Raw genomic sequence first — 23,243 nt, forward strand, 5'->3', positions numbered from 1 at the left:
ACAAGAAAGTGTGGGTTGAAATGATGCTGTTAAGGACTTGTATAATGACTCTAGGAAGCACACTGTCACAATACATGGTGTTATTGTAAGTTGCGCGAGCGTGTGTATTGTGCGCGCGTGTGCGTGTGTGTGCTGTTCTGGGCCGAGCTGACCGACCTATAACCTCAGTGTGTCGGGTAAACCCAAGTCGACAACTCAACCCTCGAATATCAGGTACTAACAAACTAACCAAGAGTAGTTTAAAGTCCAAATATAAAGTTAAAAAATAATAAGTTTTCTTTCAATAAACAATAAAGAAGGTAGTATAATATTTTGATTATATATAATATGCATATAAATATATATATATAGGTGTATATAAAATCATGTGGAATCTGTAATGGAAAATTAAACAATGTGGTAAATATAGGAATATCTATTTTTGGGAAGGTATACACAACCTAAGAGGAGATAGGTATAGATTCTACCAGATATTTAGTGCTTTATAAAAAAACGAATAGGAATTTTTCAATTTCTTATAAGTGAAACTATTTTTTTGAATTTAAAAAAAACAATATTTCTTGCTAGGAGAGAAGGGGGGTTGATTATTTTGTGATCTAGTGTCTAAATATTTAGTTTTGCTGTTTAAATTAGTGATTTTTCAGTTTTTTTAAATTAAAGTTAATATGAAAAATATTATTAATTAATTAAATAAATACTTTTTGATAAAACAAAGTACTTTAAACAATAAAAATTACAAAAAGTATAATATTATACAATTTATTGAGTTATACAGAAACAAGGATGACAAAATCAATAAGTAGGAGGAAAATATAGTTATTTTAAGTGTATATAATTATTTTTAAACAAATCAAAAAATGCTTCATCTCTCTCGCCCACCCCCACCCCCCTCTCACACACACTTTAAAAGAACAGAGGACTGAGAGAGAAAGTAGATTAAATTGTTGTTGCTTATTAGGGAGGGAGGGGACATTGGGCTGTTTATTACACTAGTCCCCAAAGTTTTATAATGACGATTTTTATCCGTTGGTTTAACATTTTTTGTGACATTTAAAGAATTTTAATCGGCTGATTCATTAAGTTGATGGTCCAAACGTTTCGACTACTAATGGTAATCTACTAAAAGGATAATTTTGTGTACTTTTTTTCATAGCTTCGCTATTAGAAAACCACAAACTGCATGTTATTTTGTAAAAACTAATATGGCTTTCTTTCCAAACCAAATTATTATTTAACATTTTTTTAATATTATGATGTAAATCAAATATAAAAGTTGATATTATTTGAAAATAGAATTAAAATTTATAGAACATATCTAATTCAGGTTACAATTAAATAACATAATGGTATTGTTTTTTTTGTCAAAAGCAAACAATATATTTTCAACACTATTTTAAAGTCAAAGTGCTCACAATACTATTGTTTGTTGATTTTTAAAAATTTTAATTAATTTTCTCGTAATCATTCGAAACCAATCAATATCCATAGGATTAGAACCGGTTCTCATTCATGCGATAAAACTATGTCTAGCATCATATTATATCTAGTGTTCTACGCATATAATAATGTTCAATCATAAGAATAAAACCAGTTTTTTTAGCCCGTGCCTTCGGCATCTCAGGGCTGGTTTTAATTTTATAATTGTACATTTTATATTCACGGAAAGCTGTTTATAGTACGATGCGAGAAATATTTCTCAAATTCAAATAACAAAAATTTTGTTCATCCTTTTCTTTTTGATGACAACTTAACATTTGCTCTATAAATCACTTTTTCTAATCATAATTTTTTTTCGTGCTTTGCTATTTATGGATGTTGCCATCCCTTTTTAAAATAAAAATGTGCAACTTTATCTCTAAATTTCAGGTAGAGCAGAGCAGAGGGCGGCAAAATGACGTTCTGGCAGGAGAACTACACCTTCATCAAGGATGTCTATGACATGCGTCACCAGAAGATGGCCGAGTGGATGGAGAATGTTGAGAAGGTAGGTTTTGAATAGAACTATCAGCTGTAAATGAATCTTCCCTAAAACTTCTATTCAGATATCTATCTAACTGTCTATTTAATTATCTAAATGAGTGTATATATATTGGTCTTTCAAATTGTCTATTTTACTGTCTTTCTAACTGTCTATCTAACTGGCTATCTATCTGTCCATCTAACTATCTATCTAACTGTCTATCTAATTGTCTATCTAATTGTTATTCTGACTCGTTATATAATTATCTATCTTACTGTCTATCTAACTGTCTATCTAACTGTCTATCTAACTGTCTATCTAACTGTCTATCTAACTGTCAATATAACTGTCTATTCAACTATCTATCTGACTGTATATCCTACTGACTATCTAAATGGTATTTGACTGTCTATATAACTGTCTATTTAACTGTCTATATAACTGTCTATCTAACTGTCTATCTAACTGTCTATCTTATTGTCTATTTAACTATCTATCTGACTGAATATCCAACTGGCTATTTAAATGGTATCAAATTTGACTATCTATCTAACAGTCTATATAACTGTCTGTAAAACTGTATATCTAATTGTCTATCTAACTATTTAACTGACCTTTCAAATAGATATCTAACAGTTTATTTCTCTCTGACTATCTTTACATCTGTCTATCTATCTAACTATCTACATACTATTGTAGGCCATCGCTCGTATCATGGCTGACAAAGTCTACACTTCTGCTGAATTCAAGAGAGAGAGAGACAACTTCCATGTAAGCTTTTATCATAACATAGCAAAAATGACAGGGATATGGATATTGCACCAAAAAAATCTAGATTTGCCTCCAAATTTACATTATTTTTTAAAGATTGAAGGCAAAAATATCTTTTTTTGTGCATTTTATACATAATCCCTGCAATATGTATGTTATCATTTTAACAAAGGTCAGGGAATATAAGTATTTGAGACCTGAACAGTTTTCTTAAAACACAAATATTAGGGCTGCACCATTTACTTTCTTGTCAAATACTTACATATCCTGATTTTAAAGAAAATTTATTAAAAATATCAATAACAAAAGCAACGACATTGAATTAAATTATCATTATTATTATTCTTGATATGAATTCAAATAATCAAAGTCATAACTTCTGTGTTATATTGATGAAATATGGGGCTTTCACAACTAAAATTTCTTAAAAGTGCATAAGGAAAAAGTACAAAAAGAATATTTTAAGGTTGCACATTTTAGAAATTTTATATTGGGTTAAAGGGATAAAACTTTTAACTAAAGCATTATATAATTAAAAACAAAAAAGTGAAATGCTTTAGTTAAAAAATTTTATATAGTAATAAAAATTATTCAAATACATTTCAGAAACTTTTTTAATCTCAAATTTTCCCCTTTTGAGAGTTCAATTAGATTAGACAATTATTTTTTTTAACATTTGTCATTTATCTTTACAGAATATTTTTGTAAATAATCTACAGATTTACTATTGAAATGTCTATAAAGATAAATTGTCAAATATTTACTTTGTATTTAGAGAATTATGAATCACTAAATCTGATATCTTTCCTTTCTTTTAAACTTTGCATGAAAAAAGCATGAATTTTTACATGCATATTATCTTTTAAAATGCATGGGTATTGTGCATTTTCTCTTGTGCTTAAAAATTATTAATATTAGATCAAGTATTAAGCTCTAAAATCTAGGTGGTAAAGTTTTAACAATTTATAAGCATTGCATATATTTGAACAAGGCTTATAATTTTAAGATTTTTGTATATAATATACATTGGTAATGCATGTAATATGATTAGAAAGAAAAGAGCCATAAATATTACAGAAAATAAGAAAGAATAAATCTTTAAGTTTTGTTACATTTACCATTAATTTTGGGTACAATTTTATCAAACCATTACAATACAAACTGAAATACTTCAAGCTTTTACTAAATATTTTTAAATATGTTTGTAAGTAGGCATTAGTAGGTAGTGTTTGATTCAATTTTAAATTTCAACAAGTGTTTCTTACAAATTTTCAATTGGATCAATTATATATTTCAATTTTTATATATTTATAGTACAAGGGAATGCTACAAATAAATATCTAAAAGAAAATATAATTTCAAACAGATATTATTATTATACATCAACATTTGCATGATTATTAACACAGCTTTAAAGACTGCTTATTTAGTACTAACAATCATTATTTTTAATAATCTATGTGAAAAAAACACTGCACATAGATTTTTAAATATTTATTATTAATTGCATGAGTAACAGGCTGTATTCAATAAACAACCACACACAGTTTTCTAAACTTACATTTTGCTTTACAGACCAAGCTAAATTTGCTTAAAATTCTCTTAAAGAGGGTTTTTATTTTGATTAATGAGCTGTCTTAGGTTGTTGAAAGAATGCATGCCTTCATTAATTACAGGAAACCAGAAGAAATTCTTTTTATTTAGGTATGAATTTTTTTATTTCATTAATATTTGTTCAATAATTATCATTTCAATATTAGTATTTTTCTATTCTTCTTTCTGTTTACTATAGTTACTTTGTAGTATTTTAGTTTTATGTCATGAATGTATTAGTTGATATTTACTTATGTATTGCATTACATTGTAAAATTAGAACTTTGATGCATGTTTTTTTTTTTCAAAAGCATTTTATTTTATCAATATTGTTGCCAATTTTTTCACCTCACCTATTTTTTATAAAAAAAAATTTTCTTAATCAAAAGTTGATTTTTCTGGTATTGGTGAAAGGAACAGATGAACAATAATGATCCTAAAATGCTATTGAATTGGTTTTATGTAGAAGGAATCTAAAGGGAGAAAAGGACAATTTTAAGTAGATTACTTTGAATTTTAGCTTAGTTTTAGATCTTTTTTTTCTTATTTCTATTGGGGACATGATCTTAGTGAATGCTTGTTTTAGATCTTTAGTATACTTGGGAAGATTATTGTAAAAAAGAGTTATCAAAAAAGATACAAACTAGTTTTCACAAGAATGATATTATTCTACACATCAAAGTGATTGTTATAGTAAATAAGATTCTTATTTTATCATGTTTTTTTTATGAACTATTGTCACTATTCTCCTTTCTCCTTTTTTAATAGTTTTAGAAAAAGTTACTATTATTATTTAGATCTATTTCTTTTTTAATTTCAAAATTGCATGTAGTTTAGCTTTAGAATGAGCAGCAACTTTGTAGATTCAAAAGCTTTCGCTTTTTAACAGCATGAAAAGAAAGCAAATCTTAGATTTGTCCGTTTTGTCTGTTAAAAAAGGGGAAAATTCTATTATCAAATGTTTATATTAAGAAATGAAAATGCTCAACTCAATAGGTACTAGATAAAGCTTTCTAAAGTTGTCTTAATTTACAATTTATAGTTTTCCATGCAATTTATTAAATTTTATTTTTTTTGGCTTAAAATCTTATCTAGTGAGTACAGCACTTAAAAAGATAAGATCCTTTGTTAAATATATTGAAGTTGATAGTGTTTTCTGAAGAAAAAAATTTGCTTTAATTTAATATCTCATACAATTTAGACAATTATTTAACAATGAATCTTTTCACTTGATACTAGTACACATAAATGTTCCAAGGCAGTGGTGTAGAAATGTTAATTTCTAATATTTTGAACAATGATAACATTTAAACCTGCATTAGAACATTTACCATATTATATTCATTGAATATAATTGTTAATGTTTACTTTGACTTGTTTCTTCCAGAGCCTCTGCAAGGACCTGGAGAAGGTTGAAGTTAAGAAATGGTTGGCCCATATTCTAAAAATTCTAATGGAAGAGCGTGCAAAAGATCAAAGAAAGGATGAGTATGACAAACTTGATGCTCTGATCAAGAGACATGAAGAGCTGATCCCCTGGGTACAGAAAGTTAGCATTCAAGTTGATTTATATTGGAAGTGTTATGCCTATGGTGATGAACTGAAACCTCACATTGAATTCTTGGATGGTATTATGTTATCTTCATCAAGAGAAATTGCTCCATCATGTGTTGAGAATGTTGAAGAGTTAATTGAAAGACAGGAGAAGGCCCTTGTTCAACTTGAAACTAAGCGTAATGTTGTCAAAGATTTGATTGAGAAGGGTAACAGTCTTCTGCAGAATCCTGATAGACCTAAGTTCTTGGATCAACATGTCAAAATGATTGTTGAGGGTTGGGATGATACAAAGCTAAAAGCTCAGGAAAGACTTAAACTTCTACAGGATACAAAGCATGCTTGGGAGGGATATGCTGATGGTCAGGTTGTTATTGAAGAAGCTTTTGCAAAAGCTGAGGAAGAAATTAAGAAAATCAAGAAGAGATTCAATCTTGAATCTGCTAAGGAAGATCTGGCAAAAAGAAAGCAGTTGTATGACAAAACTAAGAATGAACTCCAGAAAATCTATGATGATCTCAAGAGAGATTATGATACAATGTGCATCACTTTGCCTGATGACAAGAAAGCCATTGTTAAGAAAGAATTGGATGCCCTCACAGAAAAGATGACAGTCTTGAAAACATTTGAAGATAAGGTTAACAAAATTGAAGATTTCTGCACAAATCTTGAACTTTTTGACAACACCAATAAAAGTCTTGATGACTGGATGTCCAGAGCTGCAAGTGAGCTTGACAAAATTAAGAATCATTCAAAAGATATGGTTCCTGAAGATAGAGTTGCAGTCTGCATGGAGCTTCAGGAGGACATTGCTGCAAAGGTTATCATTATTGAAGAGTCAATTGAAAAGGAAAAGTCTCTCCTTCCTCAAGGTGAAACTGTACCCAAGGATGCAATGGAACACAAAGATGAGCTAACTCGCATTCACAAATTTGTCCTTGGCTTGCAAGAAAAGGTCAGATTAGAATGTTCAGCATTTTCTGAAGATGTCAAATTCTGGGCTGAATATAAGACAGGAATCAAAGAATTTACTCCTTGGATTGAGGCTGCTGAAAAAGAATCTGCAGCTGGTCTCGCAAAACCAACAACTCTTCCAGCAGCTCTTCAACTGTATGATAAAATCAACCTCTTTGACAAAAGTTGTCTTGGACACATTAAGATTCTTGATGCTGCAAATGATGCAGCTCAGAAGATGACCACACATCAAGAAGCTGATGACCAGATCAAGGAGTTGAGAGGTAGATATGATAAGGTCAAGAAGATTGCAGATTCCTGGTTGAACAAAGTTAATACCCTGGTTCAAGAATGGAAACTCCTTGACTCTACAGTCAATGAACTTAATGATTGGGTTGCCAAGGACAAGACAGCTGAAGGAGAAAACCAGTTCTCTCTAGAAAAGATGGAGTCGACACTCAGTGAGCTCAAGAACATCTTCAAAGAAAAAGAGAAGCTTGTTGATGACCTGTAACAGAATTATTTAACCAAACTTATCTTTTCATATTCATATATTGTAGATGTAATTTTTAATTCATAAAAGTAAACTTAATATTTCATTGCACTTTATTTGTACAAATCTCTATCAAAAGAAAAATTATCTTTTTCAAACTGCAAGCTTTTGTACATTTTCTGATATTCTTTGTCCAGTAGTTTTATTTTATTTCAATAAGCAGCTTTTGTTATTAGAATCAATATATTTTATTATTTTCAAGAAGTAAAGGTTAAAAATACTGTTAAATATCTTTAAACAGAGAGAACTTCTTGTTCATAATTCATAATTTTGATTGTTTCAAAAAATATTATGTTAAAATTAAATTAATTTCATACAGCAATATCTTTTAATCTCATATATTTTAAATAAGATAATTTAAAAATTCCAAATAAAAAGTTTCAATTGTTTTCCTGTATTTTAATGTCAACTTTAACCACATTTTCACACCAAGTTTGACTTTATTTATCTAAACCATACACTATATATCAAAATATTATTATTACCTAATGAGCTTATATTGAAATTTCTGGTACATATATAATATAAACTCATTACAAAACCTTCCACATTCTAACCATTGTTTGTCTGTACTAACATATCATTGTCCTTTGTTTACATATTGTCCTTGTGCAGGCTCTGTGCAAAGATTTAGAGAGAGCAGAGGTCAAGAAATGGTTGGCCCAAATACTTGAGATATTGATGGCTGAGAGAGCTAAAGACCAACGGAAAAATGAGTTTGAAGCTCTTGATGCATTAATCAAAAAACATGAAGAACTTGTTCCTACTGTCATGAAAACTCAAGTAATGGTAGACTTGTATTGGAAATGCTATGCCTATGGTGATGAGTTGAAACCACATATTGAGTTCCTTGATGGTATTATGCTGTCTTCTACCAGAGAAATTGCTCCTTCCTGTGTTGAGAATGTTGATGAGTTGATTGAGAGACAGGAAAAGTCTCTTGTTCAACTGGAGACCAAGAGAGCTGTTGTCAGAGATCTGATTGAGAAGGGCAGAAAGATCTTGGAGAACCCTGACAAACCCAAGTTCCTTGAAGGTCATGTCCAACGTATTGAAGTGGGTTGGGATGACACCAAGTCAAAGGCTCAGGAGAGACTCAAGCTTCTTCAGGAGACAAAGGATGCCTGGGTTGGATATGCTGATAACAATGAAACCATTGTTGTTGAAATTGACAAAGGTGCTGAGGAGATCAAGAAGGTCAAGAAAAGGTTTAACCTCCAGGCTGCCTTTGAAGATCTTCACAAGAGACAGGAGATCCTTAAGAACACCAAGGACAGCATCATGGGTCTGTACAATGCTATCAGACACAATGTTGATGTTATGTCCATCACCATCCCTGATGACAAGAAGAAGCTGATTGAGAAGGAGAACAAAGCTCTGACTGAGAAGCTGGTTGTGGTTTCACAGTTTGAGGAAAAGGTTGGAAAAATTGACACCTTCTGCACTGCCCTTAAAGCCTTTGATGACTCCTTGAAGACCATTGATGGCTGGATGATGGGAGCTACTAAGGAGCTGGAGGATATCAAGTTGTCTAGTGACAAGATGGCCCCTGAGGATAGAGTTGCCAGAACTATGGATCTCCAGGAGGATATTGCTGCAAAGTTCGAAGTTATCAAGAACAATGCAGAGCAGGAGCTTGCCCTGTTACCTCAAGGTAAATCTTGACCTTTTTTGGTAAAGTCTACAATATATAATTTAAGATTTTATTTTATATCATATACAAAAAAAATTAATTCTATGACTTTTTATAAACTGAATTTATTTCTTATAATCAAAATTTGTATTTTTTGCATTTTAATTATGTAATCATTATTAATGTTCTGATTTTATCAAGGTGACAAAGTACCAGCTGATGCCCAGGAGTTCAAAGATGAGCTTAACAGAATCACCAAGTACGTGACTGACCTCCAGGAAAAGACCAAACAAGAATGTGATAAATACTCAGAAGATGTCAAGTTCTGGGCTGAATACAGAACAGGTATCAAGGAATTCACACCTTGGTTGACACAGGCCGAGAAGGCCTCTACTGAGGGTCTTTCTAAGCCATCCAACCTGCCTGAAGCAACTGCCCTTGCTGAGAAGGTCCATGGTTTTGAGAAGTCTTGCCTGGACCACCTCAAGGTTCTTGAAGCTGCCAACAGTGCTGCCAAGAAGATGACTACCCACAAGGAGGCTGATGATGAGGTTGCTGCCCTGAAAGCTAGATACGACAAAGTTAAGGCTGTGTCTGATGATTGGGTCAAAAAGGTTGATACCCTGGTTAAGGAGTGGCAGCTGCTTGATAACACCGTCACTGAGCTCAATGCTTGGGTTGCCAAGGATAAGACAGCTGAGGGAGAGAACCAGTTCTCCCTTGAGAAGATGGAGTCCACCCTGGGTGAGCTCAAGAACATCTTCAAGGAGAAGGAGAAATTGGTTGAGAACCTGTAAATCCATATCTTTACCTCCACTCTTTAATTTTAACCCAACACCTCATTTATTAACATCTTGGGTTCATTATCAAAGAGACAAAAGGTATGCTGGTAAAATAAATACATCATATGTATATTATTAAATAAATATACATATTATATATTTGAATCATGAATATTGTCCTGTGAATTTTAACATCAAAAACTTTTGTCCTTGTCATTATTAGCTTTACATAGCATATTTTTGCTAAAAAAATTCTTTGAATATTACGAATAAGAAACAAATATCTAATTGGCTGATTAGAAATTAAATAATTATGATAAAATATAAATCCAATTTTTTAAAGTAAACATGCAATTTACCCATGAACTGACGCGCTTTCCTTTATGTTTACATTTTAAAATTGGATTTATCTTGCAAAAGAAACAATTTTAAGATCCATGCAAAGTTTAAATTTGCTGAAAGCTTTTTCCCAATATAAATTTGTTATTAAATGTTAGGAAAAAGCTTTTCCATTTAAGCCCATTTTGACTATACATGGGTTTTTTACTGCAATTATTAGTAATGTTGGCATTGATTCTAGTGGTTTTGTTGTATATTTGTGTAAATTATTATAAAAATATGTATTCAACACTTGTCCGTCCATTTTATAAGAAATTTTGTTGTTATGTCTGTTGCATAAGATATGTATATAAACTTAATATTGTCCAAACTTGTGTTTTTATTTTTATTTTAGATAATGCTTAGGCTAGAGAGAACCATTCAATAACAGTTAATTTGTAAGTTATGCTATTAGTAAAAATTCTTAATTCTATATTCTATGATCCTCCTAGTGTTTCAACAATTACAAGTTCAATTTTATTACTAAATTAATTACTGAAGTTATTTACAATTTTTATTGGAAAAAGATTTTTAATGAATATTAAAATGATCCTAAGTTTTATTTTGTATACAAAAATGATCTTGGATGGTTCTCTGTTGTTATGCATAAACAACATGTAATTAGATTACATTAAGTCATAAAAACCATTATTAACAGCTCTAGTGGCTCTGCGGCTTCATTCTTAATTCAATACTTAGATGTAGCTATCTTACAAATCATAGTGTAGCTAATACAAATAAATATAAATATTTTAACAAATTCATGGTTTGATAAAATTATGAAGAAAAAAAAGAAAGTAATGAATCTATTATGATTCAATTGGTGGAAATGTGGTTGTTTGAATTTATTAAATTGCTCAATTTGTAATTACTATACTGATTACTTCGTCAAATTATAATAAGACATGTATTTTTTCTCAATAAATTAGGTTGAACAACATGTCTTTGAGACACAGTAAAATGATTTACTTCACATTAAGTAGGATACAAATTGGAAAATTTACTTGATTTTTTTGCAACTCATCATTAAGTAAGAAAAAGAAATGTTTTTTAAAGGGCAAGTGCAAATATCTGAAAGTTCATTTACATTAAAGGGACTGTGAACGTAAATTTTTCTCATCTTAATATCAAATCTTAACATCATCTCATTCATAATATCTCACAGATTGAGCAAAACGCGCTTTTGTTTGCTTAAAAAACGGCTTTTTCCGACGATTTTTATAAGGTACAGGGAAAGGAAGAAATTTTCCGTATTATATAAAATGTGCATTAAATTGCCTTTTTCTCCCATTATAGCTAAAATTAAACTTTTTCACATAGTTCTAGATTTTTCCTAACGGTTAAGCTGACTTTTAACATAATCCTTGCTTTAAAACAATGTATAGTTACTTAGAAATTGATAAAATAAGCAATATTTTTTATTGAAAACCAAATACAATAACAAAGCCAGAAACAGGTTTTTTATTATTATCCAATTAACTTTAGATGGCCCATCTCTCGCCTACCTTTAATTACAAATTTGTAAAAAATAAAGACGCAATATTTCTTTATGAACAGCCTGATAAAAGTGTAAACTAATTCTCCAAAGTGGGTTATTTATTGTCCAACACAATAAAAAAGGATATTATTATTTTAAATAACCTATGAGATTCAACCCTTTGTAGACAGTGAGGTATTTTTTTGTCAATAATACGAATTTAAAATAGGTCTTAATTACCTAATTACTATGTTATAAAAAAACTAATTGGCAATTTTATAGCATAAAATAAATCCTTAACAGTAAGTAAATTGTTTCAACTATATATGACATGTTAAATATCCCTACAAACATTATAAGAAATTAAAATGTTCAGATTTTTCCTGTTTTCCTTTTTCCCTCCCAAAATACCATAAAATCAAGGGATTATTCCTGGATATTTTTGTTAATAGGACGTTTTTGGTTGATCAGTGTAGTGAAATGTGCTTAGAAAATGTTAAGTTTTGATAATCAGATGAGAAATTTTTACGTTCACACTCCCTTTAAGTATTAGGTCAATGGAACCATTAAAGAATAAGAGAGAATAATAATGTTTCTCAAACAGGATAATTATGTTCATAGATAGCACAACAATATCAAACTTCTTAATTTACAATGATTATCAAACTATTATACAAAAAATGTATTTGCAAATATCATTAGGTCTATAAAATTGATCTTTTTTTTAGTAATGTTAAGAATTGTTTTATTTTAAAAATTTGCAAACTTTTTACAACAAGGTGTTTAGAAATATGGATATACTCTAATTACATAATAGTTGCACTTCTAATAAGAATAATTTCAACTAGAATAAAACTAGACAAAGTGGAAAAATGTCCGTCTGACCATCTGTAGGTTAAAATCTTGCATATGAATGGGCTCATTAAGCAATGCTTTTAAGTGAAAATACCTTTAGATTATACTAAGATTTTGTGTTTAATTATTGAGTTTTTAATTTGGGGGTTTACCTATTTTATTTTAGATAAGTAAGACAATATCAAATCTTTAATCTTTTCCCCTAAAATTCAAAATGCATCTGAAATAAACATGTTAAAAGTATGAGTAAAATTAAGCAATCATGTTTGGTTAACTAATCAATTGGTAATCTTGATATGGTTATGCTGCATTGAACTCTCCTGGTTGAGTTATCTACATGCTGGGCTATGATCTCTAAATCATCCACATCAATCATCATTATGTCTCAGGCTTTGTGCAAAGATTTAGAGAGAGCTGAAGTCAAGAAATGGTTGGCTCAGATCCTGGAAATCTTAATGGCAGAAAGGGCAAAAGATCAGAGGAAAAAAGAGTCTGAGTTGTTAGACGAGTTAATCAGAAAGCATGAGGAGCTGATCCCAACAGTTACCAAGACTCAAGTTATGGTTGACTTGTACTGGAAATGTTATGCCTATGGTGACGAGTTGAAACCCTACATTGAGTTTTTGGATGGTATTATGCTGTCATCTACCAGAGATATTGCTCCTTCCTGTGTTGAGAATGTTGATGAGTTGATTGAAAGACAGGAAAAGTCTCTTAACCAGCTTGAGACTAAGAGAGGCATTGTCAGAGACTTGATTGACAAAGGTAAGAAGATCATGGAGAACCCTGACAAACCAAGATTCCTTGAGGGTCATGTCAGACGCATTGAAGAGGGTTGGGATGACACCAAGAACAAGGCTCAAGACAGACTTACCCTCCTTCAGGAGACCAAGGATGCTTGGGTTGGTTATGCTGAGAACAATGAGACCATTGCTCAGTGCTTTGAGAAAGCCGAAGAGGAGATCAAGAAGATCAAGAAGAGGTTCAACCTCCAGGCTGCTCTTGATGATTTGAAGAAGAGACAGGACATCTTCAAGGCTGACAATGACAAAATTAATGGTCTGTTTGATTCCATCAAGAACAAGAACTTCAAGTGCATGTGCATTACTATCCCTGATGATAAGAAGAAGATTGTAGAGAAGGAAATCAAGGCTGTTGAGGAGAAGCTTGAGGTTGCTGGCAGATTCAAGGACAAGGTTGACAAACTCCAGGAGTTCTGCACTGCCCTGTCCAACTTTGATGCTTCCCTGAAGTCTATTGATGCCTGGAAGGAGAATGCTACTTCTGAGCTTGAGGATATCAAGAACTCCAGTGACAAAATGGTTCCTGAGGACAGAGTTGCCAGAACCATGGACCTCCAGGAAGACATTGCTGCCAAGATGGCCATCCTTGTTGAGAATGCTAACACTGAGAAGGAACTTCTGCCCCAAGGTAATTATTGGATAAAACTTAGTAAATTTTCATAAGTAAATTAAAAGAACTGTGTAATTTTTGACATTTTATGTATATAGTTCTATTTTATTCTTATGCTTAATTATTGTAGGTGATAAGGTTCCTCAGGATGCCCAGGACTTCAAGGATGAGCTGAACAGAATCACCAAGTATGTTTCTGAACTCCAGGAGAAGACCAAGACTGAGTGCAACAAGTACTCTGAGGATGTCAAGTTCTGGGCTGAGTACAGAACTGGTATCAAGGAATTCACTCCTTGGTTGACCACCTCTGAGGTTGCTGCCACTGAAGGTCTTGCTAAGCCTACCAACCTTGATGAGGTCAAGGCTCTTAATGACAAGGTTGGAGCTTTTGCCAAGAGCTGTGAGAACTACCTGAAGGTTCTTATGTCTGCTGATGGAGCAGCCAAGAAGATGACTACTCATGCTGAAGCTGATGCTGAAGTTGCTGCTCTTAAGGGTAGATACGACAAAGTCAAAGCTGTCTCTGACACCTGGGTTGCAAAGGTGGATACTCTGCTGAAGGAATGGACCCTGCTTGACAACACCGTCACTGAACTCAACACCTGGGTTGCCAAGGACAAATCTGCTGATGGTGAGAACCAGTTCTCCCTTGAGAAGATGGAGTCCACCCTTGGTGAGCTCAAGAACATCTTCAAGCAGAAGGAGAAGCTTGTTGATGGCTTGTAATTTCTTCACAACAAGAATGTTCTCCCCTAAAAGGACTCTACTTTTGATAAAAGATTTGGAAAAGGTTAAAATGTTGATCATCAAATAGTGGTGTCAATAAAATTGCATTATATTCTTATATAAAATTTGAGTTGGTTAATGCTGTGCATTAATCAAATACAAATTAAATGTGCAGGATCTCCCTATTCATGGCTGAAATAAAAGAGATCAAAAAGTCAACTGCACAGTTTATGATTCTAATATTTTTATATTATTATTCTTGTGGCTTTTTTAGTATGTTATGCATTGATCTAATGATAAAGAGGATAAAGTTATGTTTTATATAAATTAATATTATGTAAAAATTTTATTTGTTTTCTTTCTTTATTGAAAGATTGGTTTTCTATCAAAATTTAAATAATGCTGGTAAATATAATTCAAATTTTCTGATTGGCATAAAATTAATTTTAAACACATAATGCATTTCCTAATTTTGCTCTTTTATCTTCTATTTTGCCTCTTTACCTGCTTGATTCCTGAATTTGAACTGATAGCTGGCTGGAGTAAAGGTTATCTAATACTACATGATGCTTAAGGTATATCAAGGATAATTTAAACATGATAGCACTTACCTGAATATACTAAAATGATGACATTAAGATGAAAAAAAAGTATTATTCTTTGAGTAAAACTTTAACTTTACAGTTTTGGAAAAATTAAGTGTTCTCAATTATAAAACTACAACTTAGATTTGATAAGGACTATAAAGTTGTAATAGGTAAAGCTTTGCTGTTTGATAATATCTCTCATCCTGTAGATCTTAAGATACCATGATTATTTTTCTTACAACTTGCATCTTTTTTAACCATTTGAATCATGGTGTACAATTATATGATAAACTAGCGGCTACGCTAGTGGCACTTTAAATGATTTTTTTTATATTTAAATATGTCTATCTTGCGTTTGACGTTTATGTTTCGTTGAACACTCTTTGTTAAATCAAGAAACGTAAATTTTTTAAAGATTATTTGTGATTTCTCTTGGGAGGGTGGAGGTACCCTCCCCCATAATAGTTATAAACCTTCCCGGGACTTATGAGAATCTACCCCATTAAGGAGAACCCGATCGGTTCAGCGGTTAGCAAGGTCCTTCAGTCCAAACACACAGACAGACAGACAAACAAACAGACATCCTGTTACTTTAGTACAAGGATATTCATTTCAGCTTAACTTTGTAGAGGATGAAATAGGTTATGAATAAAGTTAGATCATTTTTCTTACTTTGGTGGGCAAATTTAAAATAATCCCATTATTAAGGATTTTTTGAGCAATAATATTATATAAATAACAATGAGAGGGAAAAAAAGTATTGGTACTGGAACCAACACAACTTGGCTTGTTTTTACGACTTTGAGTACCAGTTCAGAATGCTGTAAAAAATATAGAATTATAGGTTACTGAAAATAATCAACTCATAAGCTAGCAGACAAGGTGTATCTTTTATTCTAAACAAGATTATTGTACTTGATTCAATTAATCTTTTTTTCTTCTTAGTATGGATGGGACAAATTGGAAACTTTACTGTTATACTACTGTAAATAACAATTCTAATAGACCCTATTCTACATAAACTCATAAATTTAATATCAATTTAAAAGCTTTAGCCAAGCTCTAAAGTCATGTTTTTTTATGATTAATTAGACTGTTGACAGCATTAAAATACAGAGCTAACAAATGATCTTTAAATCAGGCCTTATTTATTTCTGATTATAAAATTTTATAAAGCTTTTTACCTTGGCAAATAATCAATTTGAGATTGTACCAATGGCTTGTTAAAAGGCTAAAAATTTAGAAAATTTTACCCATTTCTTACTCATTTCAAAATATTTGAAGAACATAAAACAGATGCTCTTCTGGTGGGCTTTATCATTTACTAAGTATATTTGCGATAACTTTTATTTAATAGATTCTTCCAATTTTTAACATTTACAAAACGGCCTGCATTATTGCTTCAAGATCCATGTCAGATCTATATAGGAAATAAATGTCTATATATGAGCTCAAGTCTTCCAAGAAATAAATGTGTAAAACTCATAGTGCTCCAATAATCCATAATAAACTCTCATTGCCCAGAACAATACGACCCAATAATTTACTTTATTAAGAATAAATTCATCTTTTTTATTTCATGTTGCTATTTACATTATGCTGAAGTATTTAATTACTATTCTAAAAACAGAAAATTTAAATTCATAATATAGTAAATTTACGAAAACTTAGTTTTAAAATAAATTGATTCTAGCGCCACTTTTAATGTGTTCAGATTTACAAACAAAAATTAAAAACATTTTAACCCTTTCGTGACGGTTATATAAAAAAATATATATTGGAAAATAAATTCCATAATTCATATTGCATTTTTGAAAGAATGAAAAAAACATACGTATCTGAAGATCAAACAAAGAAAAATGGAAGAAAAAGCAAGTGTGAGAGAGAGGTTTTAAAAAAAAGAAAACGCTAATGCAGAATGTTATTACGTTCATAGTATCAAAGGCTTTTATTATAAAATAAATAACTAAAATCAGCCGGACAGAAATTCTAACATAAGTAGTTGAACTTGAAGTAATCTTTATATGCAAGTTAATATATTTATATTTATTTTCTAATATTTCCCCTGTGAATATACAGTGCCCCCCCCCCCCCCCCAAAAAAAAAGGGCATAGGAAATGTCAGGGAAATTTTAACAAAATCCATATTATTTAAATTCTGAATAAAAAAATGCATACCTAGCGGATGCGTACCTAACATCCAGGGGCTCTGTAATTAAAGGGGCAGAAACAGGCTAGAAAAAATAGCTTAAAACCATCTAAAAATGAAATAGCCTAATGCCCTCATGGGACCTATTTGAAGCTTACCTAAAATTGAGAACCCAATCGCTTTAGTAGTTATCGAGATTTTAACCTTCAGACAAAAAAACTTTATGTATTATTAGCATTTGCCACTTTATTATCTACGGACTAGAGAAAAAGCTTAAACCCATCCCAAGACTTAAATCTAAAAATTAAATAGCCTAAAACCATCACGGGATCGATGTTAAGTTTACATAAAATAGAGAACCCAATCAGTCAAGTAGATTAGATATTAAGAATGAGACATTAAAATCAAATTGACAATATATTTACAAATACAAATATCTTTATTAGTTATTTAATGTTGTATGTTGTAAATCATACAAAACTTGAATAGAAGATAAGATAATAAAGTCTTCCCTGGAAATACTAAAAGCTATACTGACAGACCGACGGCATATAAAGGGAAAAAATACATTTTTAATTTAAAATTAAAGCCGTCTATCTTTGATAGCAGATGAAGAATTATGTTTACCCTCAGACGGACATTTCTAATTATAGAGGTGCTTCGCGTAAAAAATATATTTAATAATAATTAAGCAAGTGAGGTTTAGGGTGCTTTCCCATATCGAGTACATATCAAGCATTGAAAATACACTTCCAAGAAAATAGATATAAACCTTCCCGGGACCTGTAAAAGAGAACCCGATCGGTTCAGCGGTTAGCGAGATCCTTCGCTACAAACAGACATACATCGTTCTACTTTGTATTATAGATAAATTGTAAATTAGAAGGGATAGGTTATTCCCATAAGCCTAATTCTTGCAAGGGGTTCTAACCCACCGAGGTTTACACTTTATGTGCCTCTACTCTTGATAGGATTAATTATAAGAATTTCTAAGAAATTTTAAAGCTTAACAAGGATGACATTATTTATAAGTTCTTAGTAAAGCTAAAAAACATGGAAAGGTTTACAATAGATTTATACAATATCTTTGATAGTAAATGCATATCAAAGCTTTCCAACAGACGGACGGACAAAGTAAGTTATATACTGGATATTCATCAGTATGGAGATGTTTTTTTAATTCCAGCCATTTATCTTTAATAACTGAAGAGAAATTCACGTTTACTCCTTTACGGTTTCTTACTGACAGACAGACATTTCAATTAGAGTACAAAGAAACATATGATAACATCCATAAACTTTGTGAAGTTAATAAAAATCTAATAAGATAGACAATGTGGTTAAAACATTAGATTTCAATAGAAATATATACAGTAAACTTTAAACATACATCTCTAAAACCATAAAATCTAATTGCTAAAACTTTAGCATAATGGACGGACGGACTGACAAAGATAATTGAATATATGATGCTTTTTAGTCAGCGAAATCCTCACAGAAAAATGTGCTTTCTATTTTTATTTTAAAGTAAACCATGATTCTGATTGTGTACCAGACAGACATATAAAGTTCATGTAAGATTTTCTGCTAAAATATTTTTTAGTAGAGAAGCTACTCTATAATTTGAAATGACCTTCTGTTTTTTTCTAATAACTCGGACCCTAAGGCGGCCTAAGGCCGCTTTCGTCACTAGTAAATAGATATTTAAGGAGTACTAATTTAGACTTTAATGTAGGGAGAGCTGAATAATGAGTAAAATATATCATAAGTGTTCTTGGTAAAATGCATTTGCTTTTATCATTCTAATTATCCATTGCACATGACAAAATGTTTAGATAAGGGAAAGATATCAGTTAGGCATTCTCACAAAAACTAAAAATAGTCAATTCTATAAATATTTATTGTTTTGGTTAGGCTCTCTGCAAAGATCTGGAAAGAGCAGAGGTCAAGAAATGGTTAGCCCAGATTCTAGAGATCCTTATGGCTGAAAGGGCAAAAGATCAACGTAAAAATGAGATGGACAAATTAGATATTCTCATCAAGAAGCACGAAGAACTTATTCCTACTGTTTCCAAGACCCAGGTTATGGTTGACTTGTACTGGAAATGTTATGCCTATGGTGATGAGTTGAAGCCCTACATTGAGTTCTTGGATGGTATTATGCTGTCATCTACCAGAGAAATTGCTCCTTCCTGTGTTGAGAATGTTGATGAGTTGATTGAAAGACAGGAAAAGTCTCTTAATCAGCTTGAGACTAAGCGTAATGTTGTCAAAGATTTGATTGAGAAGGGTAAGAAGATCATGGAGAACCCTGACAAACCAAGATTCTTGGAAGGCCATGTCCAACGTATTGAAGTTGGTTGGGATGACACCAAGAACAAGGCTCAAGACAGACTTACCCTCCTCCAGGAGACCAAGGATGCTTGGATTGGTTATGCTGAAAACAATGAGACCATTGCTGTTCAGTTTGACAAGGCTGAGGAAGAGATCAAGAAGATTAAGAAGAGGTTTAACCTCAATGCTGCTCTTGATGATTTGAAGAAAAGACAAGACATCTTCAACAAGGACAATGCTAACATCAGTGGTCTGTTTGATTCCATCAAGAACAAGAACTACAAGTGCATGTGCATCACCCTTCCTGATGACAAGAAGAAGATCCTTGAAAAGGAAATCAAGGCTGTTGAGGAGAAGCTTGAGGTTCTTGGTAGATTCAAGGACAAGGTTGACAAACTCCAGGAGTTCTGCACTGCCCTATCCAACTTTGATGCTTCCCTGAAGTCCATTGATGCCTGGAAGGACTCTGCCACTGCTGAGCTTGAGGATATTAAGAACTCCAGTGATAAGATGGTTCCTGAGGACAGAGTTGCCAGAACCATGGACCTCCAGGAAGACATTGCTGCCAAGATGGAGATCCTTGTCCAGAATGCTGCCACTGAGCAGGAGCTACTTCCTCAAGGTAATTTTTTTTCTTGATTTTCAGTGAATTTTTAAAAAGATTATTTCTTAAAATAAATTATAAATCTATATAATAATTATAAGACTTCAGGATTGGATTCTGTTATAGGAATCTGTGTTTTTAGTCTCCAGCAAAGTCTTTTAAGTTTCGATACTGTCCATGATTCTATATTTTGACATGAACATCGTCATTTCAGTAAAAATTGATTTTAATTTTATTAATTATTAGGCGATAAGGTACCTGCTGATGCTCAGGAATTCAAGGATGAGTTGAACAGAATTACTAAGTATGTCACTGAGCTCCAGGAGAGAACCAAGAGTGAGTGCAACAAGTACTCTGAGGATGTCAAGTTCTGGGCTGAGTACAGAACTGGTATCAAGGAATTCACTCCCTGGTTGGTCCAGGCTGAGGGTGCTGCTAAGGAGGGTCTTACAAAGCCCACCAACCTTGATGAAGTCAAGGTCCTGTATGAGAAGGTTGGTACCTTCGCTAAGGGCTGTGAGAACTACCTGAAGGTCCTGATGACTGCTGATGGAGCTGCTAAGAAGATGACCACTCACAAGGAGGCTGATGTTGAAGTTGCTGCCCTCAAGGCCAGATACGACAGTGTTAAGGCTACTTCTGACAGCTGGGTTTCCAAGGTTGACACTCTGCTGAAGGAATGGACCCTGCTTGACAACACTGTCACTGAACTCAACACCTGGGTTGCCAAGGACAAATCTGCTGATGGTGAGAACCAGTTCTCCCTTGAGAAGATGGAGTCCACCCTGGGTGAGCTCAAGAACATCTTCAAGCAGAAGGAGAAGCTTGTTGATGGCTTGTAAACTACTTATCTTCCTGCCTATTGAACAATATTATGGAAATCTTGGATTATCCCCCACAAAGGAGGAAATCATCACTCTGCATTGTCCAAATCTGTCAAAATGTAGTATTTTGGTAGATATATTCAACTTTTAAATGCTGTGCATTGACTCACCCTGAATTTCATAGCAATTATTCAATATAATACATAACAAACAAGGCTGAATAATAAAATAATTATTTTGAAAAATTGCTATAAATTCAAACTAAATTTGTATTCTTGTGGCTTTTGTATTTATGAAATGTTAGAATTCTAATGATAAAGAGGAAATAACTGTGAATATATTTAGAATAGTTTTATTACTTACTAATTACAAATGAAATATAGTTTATGATTTAAATATTTGTTAATTAATAAATATCAAATGGTGACAATAAATAAAATAGAAAACGCTGTAACAAAACATGTAAAAGCTATCAGATGTAAACAAGGTACAAAGCTACAAATAATTTTTAACAAAAAAATATGAAAATGCCCAATATATTTGGCAAATATTGGTTTTAAGAATAAATAATTATCTACAAGAGGAATTATTCATTGTAGAGAATTAAGTATTAAAAAATCAATAAAGGGAACAATTAATTCAATTACTTTAAATTACAGATATTAGGGAAGGCTAGATGGTTATTATTCTTTAACATTAGGATCTGCATCTCTTTCAGCTTTCATCTTCATATACTTCTCCATGGCATTTGGCTAAAATAAGTTAAATTCATCAGGGATCTTAGGAGATAAGACAAGGCACGGAAAATTAAAGTACATTGTACAATTGTATACCAAACAAGGATGACAACATCCATAAGTAGCGAAGCTTAAAAATTATGAATAGACATTGGGAAAAATTTACTATAGAGCAGTGTCATACAATAAACATTAAACTTGATAAAATAGGGAAATAACAAAACCTTTAAAATCACGCAACCTTTAAAATCACGGAAAATATCAAATCTAGGAATCGATCTAGCACCGCAATTAATGAAATTTGATGGAAATACTAGAGGCCTCTAAAGACACGTAAAATTGTTTCTTTTTAATCTATTTTAAAATCAACTATTTACAAAAAATATTTTATCGCCAATAGATGGTTTTAGTTATATTTTTAGCAAATTGCAAAAATTTTTTTATTTTTGTCAATTTCTCTGGGGAGGGTGGTGGTATCCTCCCCCAAAATAGTTATAAACCTTTCTGGGACCTATGAGAAGCTATCTTTTAAGTAGAACCCGATCGGTTTAGCGGTTAGCGAGATCCTTCGGTACAAAAAAACAGACAGACAGACATCACTCTACTTTGTATTATATATTATGATTTAAATATACCTGGTGATTATTATTCTTAATGTTTTTATCATCAGAAGTTGCCAGATTTCTCATCTGCTCCAACAGGTCCTCCCCAACTCTGCCTGACCTGCACATAACATTTATTAAAAACAAAAATGACAACATCCATAAAAGTGAAAATGTAAACGGTAGGACAACCAACATTAACACTTGTAGAGTGTCAGAAATGAATAATTTGATTATGAATGTATAAAGGTGAAACGGCGTTATCCTGTCAGTAAATTTGTTGAAAAACTGATTAAATACACAAGGACATACTTACATTTTAGGACTTTTTTATAGAGATGCCTCGCTTTTAACATTGTACTTTGTTATCCTAGGAATCAGTATTCCAAAAATCAGACCAATCGGATAATCATATCACATAATAATTTGTAGTTAAAAAAAGTTAAAATTCAGCATGTTTAAAATAAACATACGGACATTCTGGTAACGATTAAAGAGTTGCTACGCTTTCCAAATCGTACCTAACTACTACATGAATCACCATGCAAAGTTTAAAATCAATAGGACAATTCTTACATGCTTAAATTAACGAAAAATGCTAATTATAGAAAAGCTTCGCTTTAAAAAAAAGCAACAAACTATAATAAAACACATTGAAAAATGAAGAACATAATGACATACAAATTAAGTTACTATGTGTTCTTTGGCCAGGGGTTTATTTATATTAAAGAACAGGGCTATTCTTGTATAAAGTTAAC

General features: G+C 31.9%; 2 protein-coding genes across 6 annotated transcripts in view; one reads left to right on the forward strand and one right to left on the reverse strand.

The window, feature by feature from the left end:
• On the forward strand, nt 1–21,542 carry LOC145304026 (muscle-specific protein 300 kDa-like). 4 transcript variants are annotated; one of them, XM_080145781.1, is made up of 5 exons: nt 1–213; nt 1,867–1,984; nt 2,660–2,731; nt 19,299–20,340; nt 20,569–21,542. In XM_080145781.1, the coding sequence occupies exons 2-5, from the start codon at nt 1,892–1,894 to the stop codon at nt 21,162–21,164; spliced, it is 1,803 nt and encodes a 600-aa protein (XP_080001907.1). In that variant the 5' UTR covers nt 1–213; nt 1,867–1,891; the 3' UTR covers nt 21,165–21,542. The 4 variants fall into 4 exon arrangements, with proteins under 4 accessions (XP_080001907.1, XP_080001906.1, XP_080001908.1 ...); XM_080145780.1 differs by lacking the exons at nt 19,299–20,340; nt 20,569–21,542 and adding exons at nt 12,900–13,941; nt 14,054–14,993; XM_080145782.1 differs by lacking the exons at nt 19,299–20,340; nt 20,569–21,542 and adding exons at nt 8,001–9,039; nt 9,220–10,509.
• LOC145304027 (uncharacterized) overlaps nt 21,487–23,243 on the reverse strand; it is an 11,596-nt gene continuing 9,839 nt past the window's right edge. Inside the window, exons 8-9 of one of the 2 annotated variants that reach the window (XM_080145785.1) lie at nt 22,519–22,606; nt 21,487–21,898 (exon numbers count right to left, since the gene is read on the reverse strand). In XM_080145785.1, coding sequence (XP_080001911.1) covers nt 21,830–21,898; nt 22,519–22,606 — 157 coding nt within the window. In that variant the 3' untranslated portion in view covers nt 21,487–21,829. The remainder of the gene's footprint in view (nt 21,899–22,518; nt 22,607–23,243) is intronic. The other variant, XM_080145786.1, reaches the window with a different exon arrangement.

This window comes from Acartia tonsa, chromosome 13, assembly GCF_053477335.1.
Source record: "Acartia tonsa isolate MP-2025a chromosome 13, ASM5347733v1, whole genome shotgun sequence".
Lineage (NCBI taxonomy): Eukaryota > Metazoa > Arthropoda > Copepoda > Calanoida > Acartiidae > Acartia > Acartia tonsa.